The 22,275-nt window shown below is 47.6% G+C and overlaps 2 protein-coding genes across 4 annotated transcripts in view; one reads left to right on the top strand and one right to left on the bottom strand.

Moving 5' to 3' along the window:
* Window positions 1–3,784: 3,784 nt before the first annotated feature.
* On the bottom strand, window positions 3,785–15,261 carry DNAJA1 (DnaJ heat shock protein family (Hsp40) member A1). Its single transcript, XM_066574219.1, has 9 exons — window positions 15,156–15,261; window positions 7,538–7,693; window positions 7,174–7,354; window positions 6,994–7,098; window positions 5,941–6,168; window positions 5,234–5,348; window positions 5,040–5,155; window positions 4,853–4,953; window positions 3,785–4,556 (listed from the first exon to the last, which is right to left on the bottom strand). Exons 2-9 carry the CDS (start codon window positions 7,667–7,669, stop codon window positions 4,335–4,337), a joined length of 1,200 nt encoding a protein of 399 aa, XP_066430316.1. The 5' UTR covers window positions 7,670–7,693; window positions 15,156–15,261; the 3' UTR covers window positions 3,785–4,334.
* APTX (aprataxin) overlaps window positions 15,055–22,275 on the top strand; it is a 32,649-nt gene continuing 25,428 nt past the window's right edge. For 2 of the 3 annotated variants that reach the window (XM_066574223.1, XM_066574222.1), the window contains exon 1: window positions 15,061–15,413. The gene's annotated coding sequence lies outside the window, so the exon portion shown is untranslated. Of the gene's footprint in view, window positions 15,414–22,275 lie in introns of all 3 variants that reach the window. The other variant, XM_066574221.1, reaches the window with a different exon arrangement.

The raw sequence follows: 22,275 nt of genomic DNA, 5'->3' as shown, positions 1-22,275 counted from the left end.
CACACATTATATTACAAAGTGCTTTGTAATGGCCATACAGAAGTATATAGAGCCATTTCGCAAGGTGGGACAACCCCTTTAAGCTGATAATCCATTTTAACCAACTTTATGGCCCTTTTACACAGACCAACAGTCGGTCAAACTTCACTGCCGGATCATGGCATTTCACTCAATGCTTCACCTTTATGTGATGCGCTGAGTAGGGAGCGTTTACACTGAACGACAAACCTGCAATTATTTTTAAGTTGACTGAAAAGTCAGTCATGTAAACCTGTGAACAAATAGTGAGAGATTTCTGTGCATTTACACTGCATGAGTGCCGCTAAAATCATCCCGTGTAAATGGCCCATTAGTCTCTTATAGGGGACCTTAACTGCTACATTGTCTTCCATACACTACACTCAGCAATTCCAGCTCCCTTTACAACACCCTCAGAAGCAGCATGGAGGACAATATACAGCAGCACTTAAAGGGGTTGTCTCATGAAATCAAGTGGGGTTATATACGTCTGTATGGCCATATTAATGCACTTTGTAATATACATCGTGCATTAATTATGAGCCATACAGAAGTTATTCACTTACCTGTTCCGTTGCTAGCGTCCCCGTCTCCATGGATCCGTCTAAAATCGCCTCTTCTGGCGATTTTAGACGCGCTTGCGCAGTCCGGTCTTCTCCCTGGTGAATGGGGCCGCTCGTGCTGGAATCGGCAATGGACCGCACAGAGCCCACGGTGCACCATGGGAGAAGACCCGCGGTGCATCGTGGGTGAAGATCCCGGCGGCCATCTTAGTAAGGTAAGTAAGAAGTCGCCGCAGAGCAGGGATTCGGGTAAGTACTATATATATATATTTTTTTTTTTAACCCATCCCTTGTGTTTGTCTCGCGCCGAACGGGGGGCCTATTGGGAAAAAAAAAAACCTGTTTCGGCGTGAGACAACTCCTTTAACAGGGTATTTTGGGCACAGACAATGCTAAAATACATCACAATAAGCCATTCTGTAATAGCTTCACTGTACCTGGTCTAGATACTTTCATTTTCTAGGTCTCATAACTCTCTACCTGAAAAATATCTCTACTTCCTATGACATCTTGTCTGCATTTACTACTTCCTTCCCCAACCATAGCCTGCAATATCCTGTGAGCAGTGCTTGAGAGGTCAAAAGCAATAGCACTGCACGACTTATGTGCCGTTCAAAGGGCTGAAAGGTCCTGTCTGCCTGCTTTAGCAGGTTTTCTCTTGCACTTAGAGAGGTTGGTGCTAGTAAGTTGCAGGACCTGAGAGTGGAGCTACAGCACTGGCTGGGAAACAAGCTCTATGCATGCTAGAAGTTGTAGACAGTCTGCTGCTGTGTTTACTGTAGAAGTGATGCATGTGCAACAAGTGGAAAGAGGACTACACACTCAAAGCTGTTTTCTAAGAGATGGCTTGAGGGCCGTGTCACGGTGGCAATGAGTGTAACTCTCTAATAAAAAAAAACAAAAAACTTGCATACAGGTGGAGGAGAACAACATCATTTGGTCATTTAATGGAATTAGAATCCTGACTAGAGATAAGCGAGCATACTTTTCTTCCGAGCGGGCAAGTACTCGCTAAGGACAATGCTCGCTCATCTCTAGTCGTGACCCAAGTGACTGATTTAGATGAACTTTGTTATGAAATAAGACTAACACACATTTAAGTAAACTGCAGGCACACCATTTACTTTTGAACGTGGCAGTCTAAGAAATCAAGAAAACACTATAAATGTGTATGTACCCAATGATGACACTTGATTTCCTGACAAAGCACCCTAGTGGAGAAAGATCCTGTGATAATAGCAAAATTTAGAGAGACCGACTAGGCCTATACCCCTTTAACCCAACTAACACCCGATTAACCAACCTGATACACGAGCCAAATCTCCAGTACTCAGCAAGATTCTCTGGACCTGGCAGCGTGTTACTCTGTATCTTTCCGGCTACTTGATGGAAGCACTGTTGGAAAACATAACTATGCGGTACTTCCACCTCTGAAGGCAAACAGTCTAAGCTTGGTGGGTTGACGGATAGCTGAAGAGGATCCCTGCAGGGGTCAGTCTTCTCCAGTATCAGAACAGGGAGAATGCCAGTAGGAAGGATATCCTTTTCTGCCCAGCTTCTTCCTTTTAAATTTTCTAACAGCGACACAGCCCAGGTCTAAAGACTCATTTCAACCCTGCTGTGGTTAAAAATTACTTGAGAGCACTGCGGAATAAGTTGGTGCTATACACCTGACCCTGTGAACAGGCAAGAAAATGGGAGATTGCACGACTTAGCCATGACGTTCTCTCTCGTGTGATTTTCAGCCACCATGTGGGCGGCCAAAAAATTGCACCGCCTATATAAGAGCCCTTCTTCCAGCTACTCAAACTGTTGTACTAAAGTGATGTGTTCCACCAAACTAATTAAACCCCCAATCTGGCCACATCTCTAATTAAATTGAAACCAGCATCACTACCCTTCCTAAATGAGCAGAGGTTAGGACAGTTGTTCCCGATTTGACGTTAAGTACCTTACTTCTAGTGCCATACTTCAGGTCACTACACATGTAAACAGCTGCAGAGTGGTGGTGGCTACACAGGATGAACATCGAGTGGCAGATATGGTTTTAAAAAAAAAGTGTACATGTTGCCAGTACTTAACTGTAATTCCTACAGCACTTTCAGAACTTACATTTTGTGTCTGGAAAACCCAGGCTCACACAGCCATTGGTGTAACACTGGGAGTCCTGCACTGTTTTTCAGCTGTGGAGCTGGTGGTGACCTGGCATACTGCCACATATGGTGGCAAAATTGTACTGACCATGTCAGTGTACTCAAGCATGCTGTAGTGTGCAGTACACTTTGATTTATATTTACACCGCTATTGCCAATGTAAGTGTTATGGTTATATATGTGTGCCCATGATCAGTGGGCTCACGTATACACATGGAAAAAGGGAACATGCATTTCTTTTGCGCTTGCACATTATGGAATTTTGCCATGCTAGTGTGATTGGAACTGCATAAGGCAATGTACTTGTCTGAGTTACAGGATATGACATGGTAAACAGAGGTGTGATCACAGCCTTACAATGGAGCTGTGAATCCAGCACTGGAGGTAACAAACATTAGCATCTCTTGCTCCTGAAGACATCTATGGCCTGCATGAGATAGCAGCAAGCAAAGTCACCTCAACTTTATGTAATCCCATCTTTTAGTTTCTACTGTTGGAGATGGATTTCACATAAACTTATTATCCACTTGCTTAAGAGTTAGGAAAGATCCCAATGGCCGCATTTGTGATTTTTTTTCAGTGCGCACTTCACTTTTGTGAATAAGTTTTGCTGGTTCTCACATGTGCTTTGATAGCCAAAAAGGTTTGTTGCAAGCGCCATGGAGCATGGCACTATGCTATAGACCAGTCATGGATTTTGATTCCAAGCAACCTCAGAGTTAGCCCAGCTAAGGTGTGGGAAGTACAGTACAATGCAAAATCAGGGAGATTTTGCATTTGTACTTGCCTTTGTCACTACTGACATTATACCGATACATGACCCCTGCAGTGTCCAGCTGCCTTTATCAAAATTCTGTAATTACCGATTCAGGCTGACTGAACTTCCCTGCAGGAGGTACTTTTTTTACCCAAATGTGCTTTTGCATGTAAGTGAAAGCAGAGGCTCCAGTTCAATAAGTCATTTAATAGGATGTGGTTTTACACTTTATAAACACTTCTGTCAACCATCTGACGCATGTAAGTCCTGCTGGACACAAAACAAGGCAGGGATTCTGAGAGTTGTGTAATGTTTTAATCAGGCTGTCAAAATTATAATTATATGTATATAAATTAAGACCATGTAAAAAGTTTTATTCACAAGTACAAACTTAAAGACTAATGAGCCAGACTATCAGCAAAATGCTTGGGATTATTGTCAAACCAATGCCTGTAGGCAGCTAAGACCTTTCTGAAGAGTTTGAGAGTTAACATGCCATTGACCTGAACTCACAAGACATTTACACACCACTAGTGAAACTGCTGAGAACAAGTTAGACTTTAGGAACAGAGCTTTAACATTAACTGATTTCTTTATTCAATTGATACAAGGTTTCATATTAAAACATGTAGCATATGCACTGGCAGAAGAGTCACAAGTTCATCAAGCTTCAGTACTGAAGAAGCCTAAAACCCATTGCTCAGTGTTGTCTATGCATCTTCAGTACAGAAGTCAATGCCAGTAGCAAGTGGCTTTCAAGCCAAAGAAAAAAAATGCACTGTATTTCCATCTTTTCCACCAGGTTGGAGTCCTACCAGAAAAATACATTTTCACAGCTTCAACTTAAGAGGTCTGGCACTGAACTCCACCTCTTGGGTGTTCATCGTCATCATCATGATATGCTTCTCCGTTGTAATGTGAACGCCTCTGCTGAGACGGGTCAAATTCCATAAGCTCAACTTGCTCTATATCTTCGCTCTCTTCAGTGGCTTTTCTTGAAGGTAGGAGCTTTTCTAACAAAGGAAGTTTGTCTGCTGAAACGAAACCACTAGAAGGGAAGTTAACCTGCAATAAAGCACAGAGCAATGAGGGAAAAATGGCCAAGACTTGCCGTTTCTTTACAGAACTCTACAACATATGCTCAGTATGGGGTGTGATCACCTTCCACTGCAGCCCACATGCACACCGCTTTGTTGACTTAAGGGCAGCTAGACTATAGTACCAGATGCACACCATTATGGTCCTATACCACATAAGTGACACGACCCCTTGTTTTCTAGGACCACCACTTATCTGTTTCATCAGCTCAATATTTCCACTAGCTGATGTAATTCTGGAAATACAGAAGTTACATCACTTACCTGGAACTCAATAATAAGGCGTCCCTTCTCATATGGCCGGCGATAGATTGGCATACCTTCATTTAATACACATTTTATGTCTCCATGTTTGACCACCTGACCTGAAAGCCAAGACATGTTACTTTACAACGGGTTCTATGAACTCTGCAGTGATGCTATGGATTGGATTTGGAGTCAGTCTACTAACCGGCATGAGAAGTAATAATTATAGTCCTTGAATCCAATGTTGCTATGGGTTTTTGAAAACCACACAGTGCCTCCACAAGCTCGATTTCCATGTGCATCAAGAGATCTTCTCCCCTCCTGCAATAAGAAAGTAGTTAAAGTTTTCCTACTTGCAAATTCCAGAGACAAATCTCTGCACGGAATGTCACTTCATACCTAGTAAATAAAGCATGATCCTTTACATCCAGTACAATGATGATATCTCCTGGTTCAAGGCCAGGTTCCTGGTCACCCTCTCCAGAGAATGTGATCTTCTGACCATCCTTCATTCCTGTTGATGAATGGACTCCATGAAGTATTGTGTGAAGACATACCACAACCCACATAAGTATAATGCTACATTCACACGGGCAAGCATGATATCTGCCCAAGAAACTCAGCCCAATATCATGCTTGTCAACATGCTGTTTACCTGTGGATGCAATTCAATAACCCATTTAAAGGGAACCTGTCACATCTCCACAGCACCATAAACTAAGTTATGGTGCTTGGTAGAGGATGTGACAGGGAACCAGGTGATGCATTTTTTTCTTCTCTTTAAATAGTACCTTACTCCCACAATCCAGCACTGCCACACAATCTTTACAGCATTAAAAGAAAAATATATATATATAAAAAAAAAAAAAAAAAAAGGTACCTGTCTACCACATCCCCGAGGACCATAACTTGCATAATAGGTTCCCTTTAAGTATAAATCTGGGCTAGGTCATTAAAATGGTCTGGCCATAGCCTTTAGGGAAGGGTAAATTCTAGAGATAGTGCTGTGAGAGTTCAGCTTACTGCATATTTTCTTCCTTATGTCAGTCATGAAGCAGAGATGTTTTCTATGACACTTACAAGTCTATCAGTTCATTTCCACAAACCTTTGTCAATGTGAACTTCAAGAATCTTCTTTTCTCGGACAATCTTCCTGCCGTTGCAGTTCTTACAGCGGTCTTTTGGGTTGATTCTCTCCCCTTGGCCTTGACACTCTGGACACACAGATTGGATCTGCTGGACCATTCCTGGTCCTATTTGATGGATTCTAATTTGCATGCCAGAGCCTCTGCAGTTTGTACAGCATTCCACAGCCCCTTTTCTACCACCACGACCTGAAAGTGAAGTTGCACACATACATCAGGAAAGTTGGATTTAGACAAGTCAATGCTACAATACACAACCCCATGCAGAGTTTAGATTACAATCCATTTGTCATGCTAGGAGAAAACCCCAATATTAATTCTTCTGTAGAGACTGCTGTCATTTTAACTGCTTAGTCACTTCCAATATGCCTTTTGACAGCCACCAAAGGGCCTTATTCCAAAGCATGTGCCTTATGGTGCATCAGAAAAAGGCTAAAGGCGGATGCCATGCCAGGTATATAGCAAGAGCTTCTACTTTAACTGCTGGTTAGGAGAAACAACCAATCCTAGCCATTTAAACCCTTAAATGCTGCAGTTAATACCGATTACAGCATTTAGAGGGAGTGGCTTGCCATGGCAACCAGAGGCCTGGTAATGGCCTCCACGTCTACCATACAGTTCATAGATATTAGGCCCTACCAGTATAGAAGGGTTTCAGATTAAAACATAGCTCTATGTAATGCAGGCGGCTGTGAGGCCAGCCTTTTACGCAGTACGAGCCCAAAATCTTCCCTGTAAGTCTGACCTAGCAGGACAGTTAAGCAGATGTGCACCCCTGTTTTAGATGAACAGCAGTAAGGATTTTATAACATCACACATTTGATTTCCAGAACAGTTCAGCAATATTAAGAACACCCATTCTTATGAGATGAGGCACATACATTCTACTCTGCTCCGCTGACTAGTTCTATCTACGGTCAAAAAGTGCATCTTTAGAACTGGCTTTGTAAGGAAGTTACTTAGAAATCCCTTAAGGTAAAGTTGTGCTTGGAAAAATAAAGTGTCCCATCATACCTTCACATTTGTCACAAATGGTGTTCTTCTGTAAAGCCAGCTTCCGTGTTGCCCCGTTGTATAGATCTTCCAGTGACACCGAGAGCTGATGGACTACATTTTTACCTGCAGGCAATACTCTGGGTTAGCACAAAAACACCACACAACTAGTTTTAGTGAAGACAGCTGTATGCCTGTTACCTCTTCTTTCTCGCTGCATTCTTCCTCCTCCACCAAAGAACATATCAAAAATGTCCATTGGAGAGCCAAATCCGCCACCTCCCATTCCTCCCTCTTTGATGGCTTGCTCACCACCCTTGTCATACAAGTCCCGCTTCTTTGCGTCAGAAAGTACTTCATAGGCCTGGGAAATCTGTTTAAACTGTAAAATGCATTCCAGTTACCATGTAATTGTAGAATACTTAAAACAAACTGCTAAGCAAGCATTAATTACTCAAGAAACTTGGAAGTCCCCATCCCAATCCATGGCTACCCTTGGACAGGCTTTGCATAACCTTGTAGTCAGGTCCTGCTCAATCAAGTTATAAAACATGGCGACACCAACCTTCTCTCCTTCATTGGGATTCTTGTCTGGATGGTACTTCAGGGCAAGTTTTCTGTAGGCCTTTTTGAGCTCATCCTGGCTGGCATTAGGCTTCACCCCCAGCACATCGTAGTACCCGGTCTCGACCACCATTATTCTTCAGATATCTGCAGTCTACTGCAAAAAGAAGCATTTGTCTTTAATATACAATCCATCCCAGGACACCACAGGCTTACCAAAAAGACAGATAGTTAAAGGGATTCACAGATGCTCTACAGCAGCCAAAGAAACCTGTAGACTGGAGATATTAATTGACTTCTAGACATGTAACCTGTGCAAGGAGAAAGGGAGGTAGTCCCAGACGATCACCTATTGTGCATGGTAAATCTTGTGTTATCTGCATATAGGCATCACCTTTATTTATAAGCCTGGCTGACAGTGAGATGACCGCCGAGAAGCTCCCCTGCAGAACAGGAAGTGAAAGCCCATTACTAGGTTCAGTGGCCAGAGTGAGAACTGCAAGTTTTCTGGGCTTTATTCTAATATACCGTAGATCAAGATTACTCACTAAAACTTAGAGATGTCCAATATACAGGATTTAAACAGTCATTTTCCAATGACATTTCCTTGAAACCTGTAATCATGGATACATGCCAGCAAGATGAACCCTAAAGTAAACCTTTCTGCGATGTATCGCAGGTCTTCTGCTGCAGAAACACGACTTGTTTGTCTGAGCCCGGCCTAAGGAAGAATGTTATATTTTGTCAACTTTGTATTCTGCTCTTCAAAATAAAAGTTGTGCCGTCATTGGTGGCCGAGGGCAAGGAAGTTACTTTATGGTAGTTGTCACATGAGCCCCGTTATCTGCAGGACAGTTGTCAGAGCGCTGTGCATCGCATATTGTTGCTACCTTAAAGGGGTTGTCCCGCGGCAGCAAGTGGGTCTATACACTTCTGTATGGCCATATTAATGCACTTTGTAATATACATTGTGCATTAATTATGAGCCATACAGAAGTTATAAAAAGTTTTATACTTACCTGCTCCGTTGCTAGCGTCCTCGTCTCCATGGTGCCGACTAATTTTCGCCCTCCGATGGCCAAATTAGCCGCGCTTGCGCAGTCTGGGTCTTCTGCTCTCTTCAATGGAGCCGCTCGTGCAGAATGCAGGCTCCGTGTAGCTCCGCCCCGTCACGTGCCGATTCCAGCCAATCAGGAGGCTGGAATCGGCAATGGACCGCACAGAAGAGCTGCGGTCCACGGAGGAAGAGGATTCCGGCGGCCATCTTCACAGGTAAGTATAGAAGTCACCGGAGCGCGGGGATTAAGGTAAGCGCTCCGGTAAGCTTTCTGTACGTCCCTGCATCGGGGTTGTCTCGCGCCGAACGGGGGGGGGGGGGGGGGTTGAAAAAAAAAAAAAAACCGTTTCGGCGCGGGAAACCCCTTTAAGGTACCCAGAAGAAAAGCCTACAAGTTGTCCCGTCCCACAAAAACAGACCTGATGCATCGGTCAACTAAATAAAATTTTAAAAGTGCCCTGGTCCTGAAGTGCGGCGCCACGCAGGTTATTTATTTTACCTGTTCATATGGTCCAACAGTGGTGCAACCTCTATAAAATTTGGTGTCGTCATAGACTGACAGGTCAGATCTCACTGCGAGAATCCTTGCAGTGGATGTGACCCCGTGGCCCCCAGCAGTGACCTGTGGCTCTCCTATGTGCTGGCTGACGCCCAGCCGCTGCAGAGCTGTCACGTTAGCAGTGACTTCTGTGCCTCACACAAATAGGACAAGCTGCGATTTGTTTACCACGCGAGTTTTCACGCAGTAAAATCACGGCCGTCTGCGTAGGATTGCATCAACTAAAGCAATCCTATGGCAGCGTGCATGGGTGGACGTTCTGTGGGAAATCCCACTGTAGAATCTCCACCTGTGAGCGTTCACCCTAAATGACATGTAGAATAACTAACATTTATAACAGAATGCCATAAAAATGAAATCATGAACCAAACATTGGTTCATATATAAAAAAACTAGAACTTTGTCCTGCAAAGTAAGAGGTTACATTGTGTGAAGTTCTGACCGCGGGGACAGTAGTACACAATTTACTGGCTCTTAAAGCTAGAATTAGTTATGTCCCTGAGGCCGGGCTCAGCTGTAGGCCTGCCTCCCTGTACGCCTTGATACGTGCAAACTTGCAATTACATTACCTTACGTAGTTCCAATCACATTAGTGTGCCAGCATTGCATAATAAGTGAGCGCAAAAAACCAAAGTTGTGGCAGGTTCCATTCTGCTGCGTATACAAGTGAGACAGCCCATTCTATGGGTGCATGTATACGCACCATTGCAAAATTTTAAAAAAATATCTAACAGTGGTGTAATGCGCGTGACGAGTCCATGAGATGCACGGTACAATATCACTGCCACATGGGACAATACTTGGAGCCACGGACAACTCCACAGCAGTAAACGCTGTGCGGGCCCCTGGAGAATTTTACGCTTACAGCTGTGCAAGGGTTAAAGAATGCACTTCTGTAAACAGATCTGGTGCACAACTGTGGCCTGAGACATTCTACAATAAGTGACATTGCGCAGAGGGATTTCCATTATCTGCAGCTGCAGGTAAGGCTGGCGGAGTCATCTTGGGGTGGACGGGTTAGAGAGTCACCAGGGTTGAGGTCCTGCAGGACTGCAGCAGTTCGTGCGGCTCGAGGAGTGTCAATTACAGCCAAGACCCTTCAGACCAGCGTTCCATCCGGCCTCGTTCACTAAAGCTGTATAAGGACAGACGGAGGGGAGATTCAGGAAACACTTGGTCTCATTTTAAGTTTTAAAAAAGGCACAAGGCCCTGCGAACACGAATGGTCAGGCTGCGCGTGCGGGCGGCCTGCGGCGGACTCCAGCTGTGACCCAGCGTACCTCACTAGCCTGTACTGCATGTGTCCAGAGGCTCGGTGGTCATGCACATTACAGGCTTTTTGGTTGCATTTCCCATGTTGTCGCTTACTTATAACGCAGGTACCTGCAGCCTGTACATGAGGTTAGTTGCATATGGGCTGCGGGTCAGATGCCTCCATTGGCATCAGCGGAGGCTGTGCCCACAGACTGCATGGTAAAAGCATGCTGAAACTTCTCTTCCACTTGCAGAATCTGCAATCTGTATCCTGAAGGAAGACTTGAAAACTCATGCATTTTATTGTGGAAAGTCCACACGAAAACACCGATCGAGAAATCTGCAGTTCAAAGCTGGTCTTGTTAGCTCGGCCTTAGTGTAAATGACATGCGCCATATCTATGTGCCCTGGGCACCTATTCTAGATGGATCATGCCTAGATGCACCACTTTTCTTTGCCTAAACTTATGGGCATGTTAGAGGTGGTACATGTGGACGTCTCCCAATGACCCCCATCAACATCGGATTAATTAGATCCTGTGCAATAATCATTGGGGGATTAATGTTGCAAGAGACCCCCCCCCCCTCGCGCCAACTGCAGCACTGATCATGAATTCCTTGAAGCAAAGATCAAGTTCCATTGCATTAAGAAAGGCGCTCCATTGAGAAAATCCAACACATCTAAAATCCTCCAAATCACACACTGAGGTAGCAAACAGATTAGAAGTGCCAGGCACATCAGAGAAGCATCCAGAGGAACCATGGCCTGATACAGTCCAGTTATGGAAATGGCCAGTAAGCATTACTGCCTGGCACAGCGCTGTGATGGGTCCCACTGGTACTGGCAGCACTAGCTCTGCCAGTATGTTCTCTATGTCGTCTGCTTTATTTTGGGCTAGTTTCATTGCCAGAACCACTTTTGACTCCATAATGGAGCTCCAAGTCCACAGGCTCCACCTCATGCAATGGTCCAGGCATATATTCCCTCTAACTATCCTTGATCGTGTTGGTTACTCCGTTCCTTCCCATTTTTGCCTTTGATTGTGCTATTGCATGCTGAAAAAGGTTTTCGGGCCATCTTGACCTGTGAGAATAGGCCTCGCATATGGCTTTTCATGGCTTCTGCTTTGAGTTGTTTGCAGCGCTCATTCTAGTCCATTTCCTTGCCTCTCACTGAAAATCGGCATTTAGCTGCCGGCTGCCTTTGCTCCTTTATCGGCTCTTCTGAGGGTTTGCTCGGACAACCAGTAATATCCCTTTTCCTGCTTCTTATAGGCGAGATGCTTACTGGCCGTTTCCATAGCTGGACTGTATATCGGGCCGTAGCTCCTCTGGATGCTTCTCTGATGTGTCAAGCAGTTGAGTCCGTTTGCTACCTGAATAGAGTATGATTGGGGGATTTTAGAGGGGTCCAATTTTCACCTTTGTTAATGCTATGGAATTTAATCTTAGCTGCAGGGAGTTCATGGTCAGTGCGGCATTATTGTAGGGGAAGCATTTTCAGATGACTCTGCTCCAAAAGCCGTGACTTCGGATAGCAACCTGACATCTTCTACCACCTCTTTATGCATCTGTAAACACCTCGTTTGTAGAAGTGTCCCAAGGCGGCACTTCTGGAGAGAAGAACTAACAACTGCCAAGTTTCGTTGCTCTCAGTCCACAGGAAGTGGGTCAGGGGGAACTCTTTAACCCCTTAAGGACCAGACACTTTAGGGATTTTACCCATGTGGCGGTTTTACTGCTCTATTCTTTTCCTTTAGCTACCAAAATTATTTTTGCTGCGTTTTTTGTCCGTGACATATAGGGCAATTTTTTATATCTTTTTCACTGACTTTTTTTAGCTTTTTACCCACAATAAAACTAAAAAATAGAAGAAAGATTTTTTTTAACATTTATAATTTTTTTAAAATCTTTTTTATATTCACACTAAAATAAAGTATGGGAATGGGTTCCTCTATTTGCTTCGGACGTTTTGATATATAGTATGTATGGTTTTGGTTTACAGGGCGACCGTTTTTGTTGACGTCTGCTTTGTGTTATTCCCTTTATGTATATATTGTTTTATTCTGTTTTGTTTTACTTATTTATGTAATCATGTTTTTTACTATCGGTGTCCCCCATGACGTCATATAAGACCTCTGGGGGACATTCACATATTTTTTTCCCCTTTATTTGTAGCAGGGAATCCCAGGAGGTCACATGACCCCCGAGGCTCCCTTAGTGAAAGTACATGTTACTTTCACTTTCCCCATACAGTGCTCATTGAGCACTGTATATCGGGGAAGCAGGAGGCAGGAAGGGTTAAAAAGCCCTCCTGCCTTCTGCTCTGGGTTATCAGCTGTTGACAGCTGATAACCAGTTCCTGCCTCTGACTGATTGCAGAGCCAGGAGACTTAAAGCACCGCCCTAAGCCGTAATTTTACTATCGGCGGTGCTAAAAGCCCAGGACCAGCCGCCGTAAATTTATTGTGGCTGGTCCTAAACAGGTTTATGAACACTCCTTGTAAATGTCCTATGTTAAGTCCGGTGGCACTCTTGTGCTTCAGCTAATAATGGTTTTCCTGCTACTTCATCAGAATAAACACCCCCACACTGCACCCTAGTATCCCACCATTCACCAATAGGATCTCCCCCCCACCCCACAAGCTGCTCCCCAGCATCCCACCATTCCCCATGTTCCCCAGCAGCCCCCAGTACACCCCTCCATCTCCCCATGTTCCCCAGCAGCCCCCAGTACACCCTCACACCTCTCCCTAGCACCCCACCACTTCTTGTGCTCCCCCAAGTCCTGCCATTCAGTTGTACCACCCTACAATCACCTCTCAGCCCCCAAACATGCTTTACGATTCATTCCCTGAAACTCACCCCAAGACCACCACAAGCATCCCTGCTCCCCAGAAACACCATGTGCAGCTCATTTTAATACACCTCTCCACAATCCCTCCAGAGTAACCTATAGCCCCTTATCTAACCCTCATTCTCATCCTGCGCACCCAGAAACTGCCTCCGTCTCCACACCTCCCCCTACAGGTGGCAGCTGCTGCAGAGTGCAGGGAACTTCAAGGCTGCCCTGGAGGATGTCATGTGACTGGAGGATGTCATGTGACTGGAGGATGTCATGTGACTGGAGGATGTCATGTGACTGGAGGATGTCATGTGACTGGAGGATGTCATGTGACTTGCTAACATCAGAAGGTTCTTACTGAGTTTAGGATTAGCCATTACCCATCGATGCGTTGTTGCCCGGCTACGGGGTGGGGCGCCGATCAGTGTTGGATACTACGGCTACTGGAGAGGTCGGGGCGGGCATAGAACCTCCACCACCTTACATCTGCCATCTTACTTGTGGCCGTGACTTAGCTGATTCCAGCTGTTCTAAGGGAGGGCAGTTACTGACCTGCAGCTATAGGAGGAGTGGTCAGAACAGAATGAAGCCTTCTCTGATTTCATGTTGCTTAGCAACACTTGACTCTCCCCAGCACCACTAGACTTACCATAGGCACTGTGACCGCTCCTCACAGGTCAGCGGATGTACCAAACTGTAATTATAGGATTCTATGGTGGGGAGGATGTACCAAAGGCCACCGAGGGGGTCAAAGTGTGGAGCAAGAAAAAGCTGCAGGCTCGTTTATAGTAGATGAGCCACAGAAGACGCTGCGGCCCTTCCCGTTTCACCTCCTCCCTCCCCCATCAGCTCAGTCCGTCGACTTCCTTGTGGGGCGAGTCGTATTTCTCAGTGATCCCATATAATGTATGAGAAACTCTTAGGAAGTTCTGAGTAAAGTGAAATGGACCCCCCCCCCCCCAAAAAAAAACAAAACAAAACAAAACACAATTCGACCATCTTTGGGGGGGGGGGGGGCTTTTTATGGCACGCACTGCAGCATAAACAAAAGGTGACATGTTTGTTTTATTCTGGGGGAATTACAGCGATACCAAATTATTGCTGGGCTACAAAAAAAACCCTCAATAAGTTCCTGCCGCCTTCCTTTGGTACTTTTGCGCGGCCCGCTGTTTCATGTAGGAGGGCCTGTGATTCCTAACACCATTTTGGAGTTTAATTGCTTTTTTAACTTTGTTTTTTAAGGAAAAAAAACCTAAGACCAAAAAAAAAACAGGGCAGTTGTGGCGTATTTTACTGCCGCCGATCCCTGCGCAGGACGAGACCCAATCACTGCTGGATCACAAGGACGCAGCGACCACAGACAGGTCATCTTCTTACTAAGGGGCAGGGATTGTATTTTTTTACAGTAATTACATTTTTTCTAGTGCCCACCGAGGGGCTCACAGCCATTGGAAGCCGCAGGAGCTGAGCGGCACCTCGCAGTCTTGGACTGGACACCATGTCCATAACAAGGAGCAGCAGCGCCCCAGTTGCCATGGCGATGTCCAGGCTGGACAGTTGGGGCCCCATCCAACTACTAGTGACCAGTATGGAGGAGGCCACAGCACCCCTGGAAGCCCCCTGTGTTACTGAGCCACTGTGGCCTAAAGGGGGCACCAACTACCCCACAGGCAGCTATGGCGGCCCCCTCTATGTAGCACATGCCCGCCGAGGTCTCACACGACAGCCATGTCCGGCGCCCTCTACTGGTAACCGAGGAGGGGCGGCTCAGTAACAGAGCACCTCATGAACGAAGGGCCGCGGCCGTTGTGCGGCGGCTTCACAGACCCCCTTCCTCGCGAGGAAGCCCCAGCGCCCCACAGACGAGGCGCACATTCCCCCGCCATAACCGCCCGCCGCACTCACCAGCCGCTGTCGTCTCCGCCGTCCTTCTTCCTCCACCAGCAGCTTCTGGAAAGATCGAACAAGAGAGCCGCATCCGGGTCCTTATGTGAAGGAGGGCGGGGCAGGCCGCGTGACGTCAGCAGACCGGAACCGGCTCGCGCTGTACAAACACAACTATGGCGGCTGGAACGCAACGTTGGAGATTTGGAACGCAACGCCGACACGTCGGCGCGGAGGTGCAGATGGAGTGAGGCTGCTCGTACTAGTGACTATCAGTGGGTAAGGCGGCATGTGGTCGGCAGGTCGGGGCTGGGGGGCACAGTTACTGCTTGTTAGACCCCCGGGCTGGGGGCTTGTGCTGCTGGTCAGGGTCGCCTTTAAGCTTCTGGACGGTCCATAAAGGGGCGCTTTATCACCAGTGACTATATACAGTTAGTGGCGCCTGTTGGTTTCAATGGCTTTATTCACAGCTGCGTATTTTTTGTGCAACCGTAAAAAAAAACCCGTAGCCCGTTCTACCTTGCAGTCAATGATCGTGCGTAAATCTGCGGGAAACCCACGTATTCACTGCGCACTTGTGCACAAAGCCAGCAGGACGTTGTGCGTTTTTTCTTTATACATAACGGGGAGGCGGCTGCGTATGACGGCCCACTCCTAGACTGCGCCATTCCCGTCTTTGGAACACTTAAGTGCTTTCCTGCCTGTGTAAGCGACCGCCGGAGAGAGAAGACAGCGGAGTGGTCTCCCCCCCCCCCCCCCCGTACCCCTCTATGTGTCCCGGGTCCAGTCCAAAACTACATGGAGGATGAACGCAGGATGGATCCCACAGAGCCGCGTGACGGCCGCCTGGAACCTCCCCATAGAGGCCGATTGTCTGACCGAGACCAGAAGAGTTCTTGTGGTTTCCGCTGGCGACCCTGTTTTATCACTGGATGGAACGGTGTAGATGATGGGCGCTTCCCTCCGGAGCTGGCCCTTTAAGAAAACGTGTATCGGATATGGCATTGGTCAGAGGCCTCCCTTAAACTGATACCCTGGGGGCTCCTCTGATGTCACTGACCATATATGGAGGCCCTTGAGCGCTCCTACACTGAAGAGTCAAGCTGCTCTTCAGTCAGGGGCTTGTAGTACCAGAACCAGGGGCGTAACTATAGAGGATGCGGTTGCACCCGGGCCCAGGAGCCTTAGGGGGCCTATAAGGCCTCTCTTCTCCATATAGGGAGCCCAGTACTATGACTGAAGCATTATAGTTGGGGGCCCCGTTACAGATTTTGCATCGGGGCCCGGGAGCTTCAAGTTATGTCTCTGACCAGAACTGTCAGCGGGAACATGGCGCCCGATCTACAGGTGTTATAGAGCCGGACTGATCTAAAGGGAATCTGTGAGTACAAACATGGCGTCCAATCTGCAGGCATGATGTTGTAACCGAGATTCAGTAGAACTTGCATTTTATTCATTTATATCTCTGCTCATTCTGAGGGGAAGAGTCCAGTGGGCGGAGCCATCAGTGATTGACAGCTGTACATACAAGAGCTAGCTCTCAATCACTGATGGCTCCGCCCACTGGACTCTTCGGCTCAGAATGAGCAGAGATCTAAATGAATAAAATGCAAGTTCTACTGAATCCTCCCCATAAAACTATATATCCATCTGCTCGGCTCCTCCTTGTCTATAACATCATGCCTGCAGATTGGACGGCATGTTCAAACTGACAGATTCTCTTTCAACAAACTATATATGTGTCTTCTCCAGTATGCCCGCTGTGTATGAAGAGACTACATTATGTAATAGGTTTGTAACCATTAAAGAGGACATGAAGGAGGAAAACTGCCATTAAAGAGGCAGCGCCAAGTGTCCGTGCCAAACTAGATCCAGGCCGGAGTGGAAGCTGCTCCCCCTGTGTAGCGGCCGGCTCGTGTAACTGCAGGCGCAGCTCTCAGGGATATCAATGGGACCCCAGCCTGCATTACAAGCACAGCTGCCATTGATGTCACTGACAGCTGCGCCTGCCATGATGAGCACCAACCACTACACAGGGGTCAGAGCAACAGTGTCTGCTCCAACCCTGGTGTATCCCAGCACTGACAGCCGCCACTGTCTGGAAAACCCCTTTAATGTGCCCATGAATTGCCTCCTCTTACTGCTGCGCCGTCACCTGCGTCCCCATTCCATATGTAACCGTCATCACCGGCGCCCGCAGCACATCCTACGGCACGTCACTTGTATTATCCCGGATGGTTATCACAGCCGGGAGGTAAGTACATCAGCTGAGAGGCGGGATCCCCCCCCCAGCTGTGTATACACGGAGATATGGAAGACCCTGCGGCTGTAGGACAACACGGCGTCTGCATCAGGTGAGGACAGGTGTAAGTCTGTGCTGTGTACCTGGGGGCGAGTGGCTTCACAAAGTGGTGAGCTGCCTCTGTATACAGATCCCTGCCATACCTGACTCACAGGGAAATCCGTAGGACCCCTTTAGGCCACCTGCACACAGGCGGATTGTTGCTGCTGAATCCGTGGCCGCCATCCGTACCGCGGGTCCGCAGCATATACCATCCATACCAGGCTATGGGAAATCTATTCTTCCTGCACAGAAGCGGAAATCAATTGCGATTTCCACTCGTGGAGGAAAAAACAAATCGCAGCATGCTCAATTTTTGCGCGCATTCCATTGAAGTCAATGGAAGCCGTCTGGCCCGCGCTCCTTCCGTAATGACATTGCGAAAAGGTCGCACGTACCCGTATCATCGCCTAGCGACGGCACGGGAAATATAAACATTTGGAATATAAAAAGCTGTACTGCACATGTCCGCCGGCGAACGTCCGGACCATCCGCAATACGGATAAAAACGAAAGAACACCGGTACGCGGGATCGCCGGCCGATATTAATCCGATTCCTGCTGGAAGCCGGACTCTGATGGATTTATTGGCCTGCGTGTAAAAAGCCCGAATAATAAGGACTCCCTAACTCGGGCGTATTTAGGCTGCGTATTGTGCGCAAAATTCGCACTGCTAAAAGCCAATGGATTTCCGTTAGTGGCCATGCAGACGTGTGTTTGTGAGGCACTCGTGGAAAAAAGTAGCATGTCGTATTTTGGTGCTTTTTAGGCGCCATTATAGTCTTTGGGGGCATAAAATCCGCAGTAAATACACGTGTTGGGCGCATGAAATACGGCACAAATAACACGCAGACAACATTCGCCCGTGTGAGGGAGCCGTAAGGCCGGCTTTACACGAGTGTATGCGCGATTGTGCATCCCTCAGCGCAACATATTTATGCATAGAACAAGGCTTTTTTTGCGCATGTATCTGCGTAGTTTACGCTTTCTGCCTGCGGGGCTTGTTCATTTGTGCGCGGGACACGGACGCATCGATTGAAATGGCTAATTCATAATTCCACTGGAAAAGAGCACATCTGGATGCGTGGTTCACGCATCTCCTTGTGTATTGCACGTGCTTTTGCGCACCCCACATTGACTTCTATGGGGACCTTTTGGTGCACAAATACGCAGAAAAATAGAACTATGTAATTTTTTTTACGCGCGGCCAAAATACACGTACAAAATACGGAAATGTGTTCTATTCTCTGCGTATTGAGGACGCAAATATACGGGTCCGTGTGAAGCCAGATTTAGAGTAGAGGTCGAGACTGAGCTGCTGCCTGTGCGGACGCCACAACGTAGCGAGGAAAGGGTTAAGCTCAGGGAGGCAGCTGATGCAGAATTCAGGTGGGGGAGATAAAAGATGGTGGCACAGGGTGGTCATGTGACTTCCCAGCCTTCACCACAAGAACTAGCGGAGACAGCAGACAGTATACTGGAACTGGTGATGAGCATGTCTGGTGGTCTGCAGCTGAGGTTTTGCTGTATTGAAGGGGGAGCAGGGGCTACATACCCCACTTACTGCCTATACAGCAGGTATACCGGAGGAGTCCTCCCACCTACCGGTGGACCAAGCGTTAACATCACTCCTGGCATGTTAGGATGCAAAACATCTCACGCCTGTTGAAGTTGTAGCATCACATACTGCAGTACACCAACTCAAGTGTTCTGCAATATCTGCTTGTCCACCAGGTGGCAGTTGGTACAGAAAACAACAGCCAGCTAATGTTTGTGCTCCTCCTGCTGTACATACCCCTCATTCTCTTGAGGCTCTAGTTCCCCGTTGTGCTGCCTCTAGCTTGGATACAAGATGTGATACGGGCAGGCATGGAGGCTCTAGTACCCTGTTGTACCACCTCTAGCTTGGATACAAGAAGTGATACAGGTGGCATGGAGGCTCTAGTACCCTGTTGTAGCGCCTCTAGCTTGGATACAAGATGTGATATGGGACAAGCGCCTGGAAAAGGTTCTGAAAGACACACGGGTGTAACGATGGTGCCACCTGTCTCTGGATGGTGGGCAATAGAACAGTTGGAGCTGCTGGTGTTTATCGCACAACCAGATGCTCCTCTCTACTGGTGGTCTGTCAGGCGTCCTGAGCCCGGTCACCCTGTGTGCCCTCACACATCCACTGGTCCTAGCACTCTGGTCGGACGCTTCTCTCTACTGGTTGTCGGTCGGGGGCGTCCTGAGCCCGGTCACCTTGTGTGCCCTGACGCATCCACTGGGCCCAACACTCTGGTCGGACGCTTCTCTCTACTGGTTGTCTGTCAGGGGCGTCCTGAGCCCGGTCACCTTGTGTGTCCTCACGCATCCACTGGTTCTAACACTCTGGTCAGACGCTCCTCTCTACTGGTGGTCTGTCCAGGGCGTCCTGAGCCCGGTCACCTTGTGCTCCCCTCATCCACGGGTCCCAACACCTCCTAACAGGCTGGTCAGACACTCCTCTCTACTGGTGGTCTGTAGGGGGCGTCCTGAGCCCGGTCACCTTGTGTGCCCTCACACATCCACTGCTCCCAACACCTCCTAACAGTCTGGTCAGACGCTCCTCTCTACTGGTGGTCTGTTGGGGGCGTTCTGAGCCCGGTCACCCTGTGTGCCCTCACACATCCACTGGTCCTAGCACTCTGGTCGGACGCTTCTCTCTACTGGTTGTCTGTCAGGGGCGTCCTGAGCCTGGTCACCTTGTGTGCCCTCACGCATCCACTGGTTCCAACACCTTCTAACACTCTGGTCAGACGCTCCTCTCTACTGGTGGTCTGTCGGGGGCGTCCTGAGCCCGGTCACCTTGTGTTCCCCTCATCCACGGGTCCCAACACCTCCTAACAGGCTGGTCAGACACTCCTCTCTACTGGTGGTCTGTCGGGGGCGTCCTGAGCCCAGTCACCTTGTGTGCCATCACACATCCACTGCTCCCAACACCTCCTAACAGTCTGGTCAGATGCTCTTCTCTACTGGTGGTTTGTCGGGGGCTTCCTGAGCCCGGTCACCCTGTGTGCCCTCACACATCCACGGGTCCCAACACCTCCTAACAATCTGGTCAGAATAGCCGGTGGAGGACAATTCAAACACGCTGCAGTTTGTTTTCTGCATCCCAACGCGGTGCCATGCAGGAAAACATCGCTAATGTGAATGAACGTCTCGCAACGCACAAATCTCGCATGATTTTATCACCAGTGTGAAGGCGTCCTAAAGGGTGTAAGAGGATGATTCCAAGTTTACCCAGTGGCTCCCTGTGGAGACGTACACCGGGACAGGTAACCTCTCATACCATAGAGTTTGGGAGTGAGGCCCTGCAGTACGCCTCCTGTGGAGATCTGGAGGAATCCTTGAAACAGCAGAGATGGCCAAGTAGCAGCTACCTCCTCAAACCTGTCCTATGGACAGGAAACGGGAACTGAGGAGGTGAAGGGTGTTCTCGCCTTTAAAGAGATCTGGGAGGTTCCTGTTTTCTTCCCCAATGGGGAGCCAGGCTCTCATGAGTGTCATGGACATAAGGGAAAAAAGTTACAAGACCATAAAATCAATAAAAATGGAATACTCTTCTATCCTGGCCACTGCCCATCCAGCGCTTCAGCCCCGGGCCCTGCTGCACGGAATCTGGTGGAAGCAGGGGCAGTCATGTGCCTTCATGGTACATATGACCATTCAGCCAGACAGGCTTCAGCATTGAGTCTTCAATGGCTGCTGAAGCCTGTAAGTAACTGAGCATGACCACCCACCGCTTCTTCCAGATTCCATGCGGCACTCATCAGGGCTGCAACGCTGGATGGGGAGAAGCTGGGATAGGTGAACATTAAATTTTTCTTGATTTTCTAGTATTGTGTGTGTTTGTCACAATGTCCGTTGGTGCCAGTTCTTCTAGTTCCCAGCTTATCAGGTGGTTGTCAGTAGATCTCGCTGAAGTCAGAAGGATCTGACTACCAGTAAAGACTCTGCTTGTCTCCAGCATTGGTGTTGGACATTATTGCATGGTTGATGCAACACCAGAAAGAAATGAAAACCTGCTGGAACGAATACCATATTGGTCTCCTTTTCAGCAACGGAAGCGTATGGGTTTTATCCTGGGGTTCCGTTTGAATACCATTTTGGAGGCTTCAGATATAATCCTGATGGAACCCCAGGGTGTAACAATATTGTGGTGTGAACTGAGGCTTAGTAATAAAGCTATATAACGGTACGTTCATATGTAGCAGAAACTACACTGAAATTTGTGGCAAATTCTGCAGCATTTTTGATGCAGATCCGCAGCAGACTTCACCCTTCAACTGAAAGGGTAAAATGTTATGGATTTAGATTCGGATCTACACCAAAATACATAACACAAAATATGCTCTTGAACAAATCGTTTACCTCCCTAATCTCCCACTGCCTTTCTGGCGTGGTACAGGTAGTATTTCCAAAAATACTACTTTGGAGGTTCTTGCCCTAAGCTTACATCTTAGTTCCCTGAAATCGTGTTTAAGGACCTTCCACCTCCCTCTAACTTTGTCATTAGTGCCAATGTGTACCATGACCGCTAGATCCTAGCCAGCCCCCCCCCCAGTAATCTGTCCCCCCGATCCGCAATGTGTCGAACTCGAGCGCCAGGAAGACAACACACCGTTCGCTGATCCCGGTCTTTTGTGATGAGTGGCCCTGTCTAGGCACCTAATAATTAAGTCTCTCACTACCAGGACTTGTCTAGCCTGCCCTGCACTCCTATTCCCCTTCTTACTTTAGCAGATATCCCTCTGGTGGTCAGAGGGCATGTCATGCA

The sequence above is a fragment of the Eleutherodactylus coqui genome, chromosome 7 (assembly GCF_035609145.1).
Source record: "Eleutherodactylus coqui strain aEleCoq1 chromosome 7, aEleCoq1.hap1, whole genome shotgun sequence".
Taxonomy (NCBI): Eukaryota; Metazoa; Chordata; class Amphibia; order Anura; family Eleutherodactylidae; genus Eleutherodactylus; species Eleutherodactylus coqui.
This window is presented reverse-complemented; position numbering and strand designations above follow the sequence as displayed.

Coding starts and splice junctions, on each gene's coding strand:
- DNAJA1 (XM_066574219.1), bottom strand. CDS start 7,669: ATGGTGGTCGAGACCGGGTACTACGATGTGCTGGGGGTGAAGCCTAAT. Junction 7,355..7,537: donor ATCCCAATGAAGGAGAGAAG/GTTGGTGTCGCC, acceptor TGCATTTTACAG/TTTAAACAGATTTCCCAGGC. Junction 4,954..5,039: donor AATTATTACTTCTCATGCCG/GTTAGTAGACTG, acceptor CTTGGCTTTCAG/GTCAGGTGGTCAAACATGGA.